General features: G+C 47.0%; 1 protein-coding gene and 1 long non-coding RNA gene across 5 annotated transcripts in view; one reads left to right on the top strand and one right to left on the bottom strand.

Annotated features, from left to right (window-relative positions):
• Positions 1 to 565: 565 nt before the first annotated feature.
• On the bottom strand, positions 566 to 6,294 carry LOC125157813 (uncharacterized). Its single transcript, XR_007149081.1, has 3 exons — positions 4,404 to 6,294; positions 1,482 to 1,497; positions 566 to 576 (listed from the first exon to the last, which is right to left on the bottom strand). It is a non-coding gene; the product is annotated as an uncharacterized LOC125157813 (long non-coding RNA).
• Positions 6,295 to 6,402: 108 nt separating this feature from the next.
• The window catches only part of MARCHF6 (membrane associated ring-CH-type finger 6), a 75,555-nt gene continuing 73,152 nt past the window's right edge, over positions 6,403 to 8,805 (top strand). For all 4 annotated transcript variants that reach the window (XM_047844570.1, XM_047844628.1, XM_047844488.1 and 1 more), the window contains exon 1: positions 6,403 to 6,645. In XM_047844570.1, coding sequence (XP_047700526.1) covers positions 6,627 to 6,645 — 19 coding nt within the window. In that variant the 5' untranslated portion in view covers positions 6,403 to 6,626. The remainder of the gene's footprint in view (positions 6,646 to 8,805) is intronic.

Below are 8,805 nucleotides of genomic sequence, written 5' to 3'. Positions count from 1 at the left end.
TTTCTAAGTGGCTCAGAAGGGGTTCCTAGCTTCTTTCCCTCCTTTGGTTTCTGCAGGAGGAACTCTCTAGGCCCAGCCTATTTCACACGGATGAGCACTCAGGGCCCTGACACACTCAGGAAGACCAGTAGGAGTCAACAGTGATCTTTCCCTTTCTTTCTTTTCTTTCCTCTGTTTCTTCTGCCCTCCCTCTCTCTCCCCACCCCACACCTCTTTCTTTCTTTCTTTCTTTCTTTCTTTCTTTCTTTCTTTCTTTTTTTTTGCAAGAATTAGGAGATTGACACAATTAGAACAAGGTTTTATTTCACGGGAAAAATCAAGGGAGAATTTTGTGATAAAGAGCCTAGAAGGTTTGTAAAATACACTTGTTATTATGAACATCAATGTTTTCATTTTTTTTAAACTTTATTTATTTATTTGAGAGAGACAGAGACAGCGTGAGTGGGAAAGGGGTAGACAGAGAAGGAGAGAGAGAGAAGCCCAAACAGGCTCTGGGCTGCCAGCACAGAGCTAGACGCAGGGCTCGAACTACAAAACTGTGAGATCGTAACCTGAGCTGAAACCAAGAGTCAGATGCTTAACCGACTGAGCCACCCCAGGCACCCCTGAATATCAATGTTTTTAATGATAACATGCAATTTCAAATTTAAAAAGAATTTTAAAACCTAGCTGTCCCACTTAGTAGGAAGATGTGAATGAAAGGATCTGAAGGCCTGTGACTTTCAAGCATTGCTCGACAGATCATGAGTAGATGGTGAGACTTAGCCATCACCTTAATGAAGTGATCAAACTCAGCAACATTGGGAGTGGTTCAACCTGACTTTCTGGCCTCCCTGTGTGCTGCCACACCACCTATCAAATATTCTTTTTAAAGAAATGTTTATCCCGGATCAAATCAAGCCTCTAGGCTAACTTCCAGTTTATGTGATACAGACAGCCTAGCGGAACAGATTACATGACAGCCAGAAGCAATCAGACAAATCTAGAATGAGAGACTTTGTATTAACAGCTGTCCTATGATCTGCCAACAGACATGTCGTCAGAAAACAAAGCGTACAGGACTGTTTTAGAATAAGGGCGATGACCACACAGACTTAAACCTATGGCAATGAAGGAGGCTGGATTGGATGCTTATGTTACACACTTTTTTTTTTTTCAAAGCAAAACTGTAAAAGACATTCCTGGGACAATTACAGAACCTTCAGGTTCTAGGTATTATTATGGGGTGCTAATGGTTTTAAAAGAGATTCTTCTTTTTCTTTTTTTTAATGTTTATTTATATTTGAGAGAGAGAGAGAGAGAGAAAGAGAGAGACAGAGCACAAGCAGGGGGAGGGAGACAGAATGTGAAGCAGGCTCCAGCCTCAGTTGTCAGCTCAATGTGAGGCTCGAACTCACGATCCATGAGATCATGACCTGAGCTGAAGTCGGACGCTTAACCGACTGAACCACCCAGGTGCCCCTAAAGGAGATTATCCTAACTCTAGAAGATACAGTCCTAACATGCTCAGGGGCAGAGTTGTTCAGACAAAGTTGTTCAAACAGGACATATAGCTGTTCATTGTACTATTTCTTCACCTTTTCTGTATGTTTGAAAATTTTCATAATGAAAGAGTGGAGAAAAAAGGTAATGTGATCTTGAAGGCCTTCATCTCAGCAAACTTCTGACTTAAATCGTGATTTTTATGTGATTTTTGTATCCAAACATGCCATGAATAAGAAACACTTGGTACTCCATTTTGATGATTTTTTAAAATATATATAAAATTTTTTTTTAATTGGAGAGAGAGAGCGCAAGCAGGGAGCGCAAGCATGACCCTGGAATCATGACCCAAGCTGAAATCAAGAGTCAGATGCTCAACCGACTGAGCCACCCAGGTGCCCGCCATTTTGATGAGTTGATTCAACTCAATGTATATCCTCATTGAGAACAGCTGCATGAGGTATTGAAATCGGATTTATTACAACCAAGAAATGCAGATATAAAGGTACGGACACACTAAATGTAATGTATCATTGTTGCTCATTTAATATCGTGGCTATGATATGAACTTATCTCTTCCTAAGAAAGGCTTTAATACACATGTACTATTCCAGCATCCAAAGGATGTCCTGGAAGTTTATGCTTAATTTATTCAGCCAATATTTATTGACATGTTGCTACATGTCGAGGCCTGTATTGACCTCAGGGATACATCAGTGAATGAAAGGAGACCACAACTGTGAAGGACCACAGGTGACAGACCTCCATGTGCACAAGGACAGATGTAGCCTCATTCATACACGAGTGCAGAGTTCTCTAAAGATTTTGCTTGTGCACATCCTAAAAAATTATGCGTACCTTTATTTCTCAATAAATAAACATTATCAGTTTAGGTTTAAATGGTGGCAAAAGATGTAATTCTGTTATAGCATTAACATTTTATTTTATTTTTTTGAAGTTCATTTATTTACTTTTTGAGAGAGAGAGAGAGAGAGAGAGCGCGCATGAGCAGAGGAGAGGCAGAGAGAGAGGGAGAGGCAGAATCCCAAAGAGGGTCTGCACCCTCAGCACGGAGCCCGACACAGGGCTCAGACTCACAGACCATGAGATCACGGCCTGAGCTGAAATCAAGAGTCAGACGCTTAACCGACTGAACCACCCAGGCACTATAAACTTAACATTTTAAAATAACAGTGTTTTATCACTCTTTTCAGAATGCCATAGTAAGTGTAGTTTCTTTGTAATCTGTGCGTCTAGGGACTTCCATACCCGAGGTGTTTACAGGGTGGTTTCTGCTGTCACGTAAATTCTTGCTCAAGGTATCTTGTGACATATGTATGTATAGCTACACACACAAATATTTGGTTATGTTTACTGTGTGCAGTTCGTTGTCCTTGTACATTTACTCGTGGACGTTCTTTGAGGGATGACGTTATGGACGGAACCGTGTCCTTCTAAGGTTCACTTTTGAAACCCTAGCTCTCGGTGTGACGGTATTAGGAGACAGAGGTTTTGAGGAGGTAATTGAGATTGAATGGTGTCAGAAGGGAAGGCCCCTAATCGAGTAGGACCCCAGTCCTTGTAAGAAGGGGAAGACACACCAGGGGCGTGCACACACAGAAACAAGGCCGTGTAAGGATGCAACAAGAAGGCGTCCGTCTGCAAGCCAAGGGGAGAGGCCTCCGGAGAAACCAATCTTGATGGCATCTTGACCTTGTACTCTCAGCCTCCAGGACCATGACAGAGTAAATTTCGGTTGTTTAAGCTACCCCATCTATGGTCTTCTTTTATGGGAGTCCTAGCCGACCAAGACAGCTAGGAAGCAGTGCATTCCCCTAGAAGAATCGGCATTTACTTCTTTCAGGTGCTTAGGGCTCCCAGTGGTCCAAGACCATTTTGAACTGAATTCACTGTCAGAGATTATTTGGTCACTGGGGTGATGGGAGTTTGGGGTGCAATCCATGCCGGGGTTGGTTCATGGGTATCATCAGCAGACAACTTTTCCTAGATGTCTTAGAGAGGATTCAGATTTATTTCTGGCCCACTGTTCCCCAGAGACAGCAGCCCTATGGGCCTTGGGGAGAATCCTGGTGGAAGGTCCCTTAACAGAGCCTCATGCTGGTCAGGTTCTGGGCTTCCAAAATTATTCTTCTTGCTGTCAAAACACAAATTCATATCTGCCTGGCTCAGCAGAGCAAAAGCAATTTCCAGGTTCCATTTCCCTCCTCTCCTCAGATTTTGGTCCAGTAATTGCGTTACTGTTTTACTCAACATGTAAGAATATGTCTTTTATATTTTTATCTAGCATTTTCAACTGTTGGCTTAAATAACCTAGCCTGCTATATCCTCGGAAAATGAAATGGATGTTATTATTTTTCTGAATACTTTAACTGAGGTTATCAAAACAAATTTTTTTTAATGTTTATTTATTTTTGAAAGAGAGAGAGAAAGAGACAAAGTGTGAGTGGGGGAAGGGCAGAGAAAGGAGGAGACAGAATCCGAAGCAGGCTCCAGGCTCTGAGCTGTCAGCACAGAGCCCAGTGCGGGGCTTGAACTCACAAACTGTGAGATCATGACCTGAGCTGAATGAAGTCAGACGCCCAACTGACTAAGCCACCCAGGTGCCCCTAACTGAGAGGTTATTTTAACCAGGAATTTATGCATGGACTTGAAGGCATCCATGAACTACACCCTGAAATTTTATGCAATGTTTTGTGCCTGTGGAATTTTTCCGGGAAAAAAGTCCATAGATTTTATCAGGTTGTCAGAAGTGTTTATGACCGATCCCCAAATTTGAGAACTGCTGCTCTGGAGTTCCATCTGCACTTACCAATTTTGCCTTTAAAAAATGATTTCAGAATAATTTCAAAGTCACAGAAAAGTTGCAAATGCAGTACAGACAACTTTCATATTAACTTCACCCAGCTTCAGCAACTTTTAACTTCTCCCTTTCTCTCGGATACACACACACCTGCTTTCTCTGGATACACACGTGTGCACGTACGCACGTGCACACCCATGCACACACACACACTTACACGGATATACAGTCTTTTTTTCTAAACGATTTGACTATAAGCTTCAAACCTAATCCTACCTCAAACCTAAATGCTCTAGTGTGTATTTCCCTAAACACGGATCTCTGAAAAAGTCGGGAAATCAACACGGATGCAACACTAACCTCCAAAGACCTTACTCAAATTTCAATTTTGCCAATTGTCCCCAAAATATCTTTTTGCGTTTTCTGGTGTGGGACCTCATCCAGAAACACACATTGCATGTAGTTGTCGTGTCTCTTTGGTCTCCTCCAATCTGAAACGTCTCCTCAGTCATTTTCTTGTCCTGACAGGATAGGCCTTATATTCTGTAGGATGCCCCTCAGCCTGGGTTCGTCTGGTGTTTCCTCATGCCCAGATGCAGGCGTGCCTTGTCGGCAGGTTTTGATTTTTCATCATGTCCATCTGTCCCATCACTGGTGATGCTAACCACCCCGACCATCTGGTCATGCAGATGCCTTCACTGCGGTACATAACCCATACTTCCGGTTGCAAGTCTCAATGTCTGTCTCACAGAATCCTTGCCATACAACGCAAGACTGAGTTTGGTGATCCTGAACTGGGCCTCCGGTCTCAGCTCAGTGAGAAGTGCTCTGCTACAGGCCTTACAGGCACGTGAGCTCATATTAGGGTTAGGTGAGGGATAGGGGCTGGGGAATGAGCCTCCTTCAAATTCAGTTTCTTGGGAGATAGTCAAAACATAGTTAAAGGAAGACTTAAATGGGATCAGTTCTCAAGCTCAGTCCTTGAAATCAGCGGGTCTCCATTATGGTGTCAAGAATTGGCTTTCCTACATTGGGTAACATGAGTAAAATCAGTCAAATCGGTCTTTAAGGGTTGTTCTCTTTTTGGAGGACTCCATTTCACTATTTTTACTCTAAATCTCATTCTGATTCAGAAAGTGGGGGGGGGGGGGAGGTCTTCCCAATGCCTTCAGTCACGCAGATGTAAAAGAGATTGCTAGCATTCTTGAATCTATTTCTGCAAATCATCTGTATATTGTTTAAAATGTTTTTCTTTGGGGTTAGAGGCATCTCTGCTTCTACTCAGGCGATCCTAAGGCACTGGCCTTTCTAATCTGTATTTTGTAAGCAGAGCTTCACTTAAAGAAAAAGGCAAGCTCATGGTGTGGAGTACTGACGGAGGCAGAGGTCAACCGCTCCTAAGGCCGAGGCAGTTCGGCTCCGGCCCGGTAGGCGTCCTGAACTCCGCACAGGAAGGCCTGTTCGCAACCGAAGCGATCTCTATTAGAGGCGGATGTCTCAATCCTCAGCCTCAGTGGGTTATTGAAGTCCTTCCAACCAAAATGCATGAGTATCCCCGGGGGGAATTTTGGTAAAGTTAGCGAGCGTCTTCTCACATTTCAGTGATGTTGCACCGTTTCCTCAAAACGTGCATCACAGCCACCCGGGTGCCGAACAAAAGTGCATCTCCTGGGCCCACTCCAGACACACGGCACTAGAGTCTCGTGGCGGGAGAGGGGGCGCAGAACCTGTGTTTTCTTTCACCCAGAGGATCCTTAAGCCACCCAGCAACGAGCCTCTGTTGTGCACCGCGGTCCGGTCCGCGCTGCGCTCGCTCACGCTGCCCCGCCCCCCCCGCCCCCCGGCTCTGTTCCTTTTTTGTCGCCGCCCTCGGGTGCCACCAGAGTTCGGCTCCTGCTTAGGTTTCAGCCACGCCGCCCACGACGAGACCCAGGTGGCCCGGAGCCCGGGCAGTCGCAGCCCCGCCCGCGCCCGACCCTCACCGTCCCGGAGGCCGCCGGCGGCGGAAGTGACGGCGCGCGTCGTTGGGGGGCGCTCCCGCCCCTTCCGCCCGGCGCCCCGCCCAGGCCCCTCCGCCCCGATCTCCCCGCCCCTCCCCCTCCCCTCTCGCGGCCGCTTTCTGTCAGCCTGTCTCCCTCTCCCTCTCCCCCTCTCTCCTTCCTCTCGTTTCCTCTCTCGCACCTGAGCACACGCACCTGCCCGGCCCGGCTCCGCTCCCTCCTCCCTCCTCCCCCTTCCTCCCTCCCTCCCCGCCCGGGCCGGAAGGCTCCGGCCCCGGCCGCGGGTGCCTCGCGGCTGCGTCACCGCCGCCCCCCCAGACAAGATGGACACCGCCGAGGAAGGTAAGCGGCGGCGCCCGCGCCCTTGCACCGGCGTCTGGGTTCGGGCCAGGCCCGCGCTCTGGTCGCGGCGCCCGAGACGGGCGACGGGCCCGGGCGGCGCGGCGGGGGCGCCTCCCCTCGGGGCGGGGGAGCGCGGCGACCGGCGGGGCCAGCGCCCGGGCCGTTTGCCCGCCGAGGAGCCGGCTCGAGGGGCGGCGGACCGCGCGGAGCGGGGGGGGGGGGGGGGGAGCCGAAGGTGACCCCTCGGCGCCCCCCACCGTTTCCCGCCCGTGCGCGCGGGGGGCGGGAACCCGCCGGGGGCGCGGGGCTGCGGGGCTCCGGGCTGGCGCGGCCTCCCTGCCTCTCCATCCCCCCCCCCCACGTCCCCGGGGGACCTGCAGTGGTCGCCGCCCGAAGTACGGGGGCGTATTCCACGCCCATCCCCCACTCGGTTTTGTCTTCCTTATTGTCGTTTCGCCTATTGCTGTACAGGCCCTATCCCCTGACGACAAAACTTCTTTGTTGACTCTGAAACTTCGCGAAAAATGCCCCGCCAGGTGACGGCTGAGTGCGGTTGACTGACCCCTATTTAAGAACCTTGCCCTGTGCGTCCCTGCCCCCAAATACTTTGTTTACTAAGCGTGGAAGAGTAAGGTCCAGCGAGGTTATTAGGAGGAGGGAGATTGTTTGGAATTCTTTTGTTTCGGTGTAGTTTATTTTGTGTCCAATCCCTGACACCAGCAAGCGGGGGTTTGTGTGCTTTGTTTTGTGAGTGTGTGTTTGGGATACGGCTGTTTGTTAACCCGTGTAAACTGAATACATAAGGTATAGACATCGAGGGGTATGGAAATGCATTTGCTTATCCACCGAAGGGTAGGGTGGGTTCACGTTCAAGCGGTTTTATCTTTTTAGAATCGACCAAATAATTTAGTGTGTCTGTAGAGGAAATTACTACATTATCCTGTTTCTTGATGGTTTGGTTATCAGTGAAGATGCCCTGATGCGTTGAGTGGCTTTATGTGGGGATATGTCTTGCAGCCTTAATGGATTGCGATTTGGGTGGTTTTGGATGAAAATCGTGGAGCACTGCCATGGCATGCAATAGTGATAAAAAGTTTAAGATCTTAGTGTATGTGAAGAATTGGTTGAACTTGACTTATCATTTCTTAAATAAATCTTTCATTGGGTAATAAGAACCTAGGCTGTAATGACATTTGTGTGTGATGGCTTACGGAGCACACCCACGTGCCTTTACGTTTGATCCTCATAGTGTCCGGTGGAGTAGGTAGGTAAGGTGTGGAAATTCAGGCTTAGTTGTTTTAACAGCTGGTCCACGTTTCACACACTTGTAAGAGATTTTTAGCCCAGATATTCTGATTACCAATCGACGTTTCCTTCCATTATGTCTCCGTTGTGTTTATTACACCCAGTGAGTGAAGCTAGTCGCCACAGGAGATTCCCTTGGAAAAAAATAGTAAAGCTGCTGAGAGGTTAGGAATTACTTTGTTTTTGACAGATGGTCCTTGTGTGTGAATTTCCATCTGCAAAGATTTTACGTCATTTCGGATTCACATTTTAATGACTCAATCTAGTAAGGCACGTATTTATTTCTTTATCACTCGATGTGTGCTGGCAACCCTAAATTCCATTCTTTGAGCCTGGGCGCTTAGTACTTGCCTACACTTATGGTGCTATAGTTAGTGGTAAATCAGGAATTGCAGAATCTGGAGGTTTATATGGAATCGTGAAAGGATGATTTTCAACGTACTTCTAGTGCTTCAACATTGTTTTTCCTTGTAAAATTATAATCAGGGTAAGGCATAAATGATTTTTATTTACTGACTTGAACACTGTTTCTTATTGAAATAACTAGTATTGAGTACGTGTGTGTGGCATGTGTTTACTGAACACTTTATACACATCTTCTTTAATTCTCTCCACATTTTTAGGGTATCCACTCTTTACAGAGAGGAAAGGGGGAGTGTGGGGGGGGGTTTGAGGTGAGGGGTCGGGTTGGTATGATTACGTGACTTGCCCAGGGTCATCTAGATAGCGCGTATCAGAGGTACGATTCAGACTCAGGTCTGTTAGACCCTGTGGTTAAAATAGATAATAAATAACTTATTTTTGTCACTCCCTTTATAGGATGAATCATTTACATATTTTGACAGAACCTTTTTT

The sequence above is a fragment of the Prionailurus viverrinus genome, chromosome A1, assembly GCF_022837055.1.
Source record: "Prionailurus viverrinus isolate Anna chromosome A1, UM_Priviv_1.0, whole genome shotgun sequence".
In the NCBI taxonomy this organism is placed as follows: Eukaryota; Metazoa; Chordata; class Mammalia; order Carnivora; family Felidae; genus Prionailurus; species Prionailurus viverrinus.
This window is presented reverse-complemented; position numbering and strand designations above follow the sequence as displayed.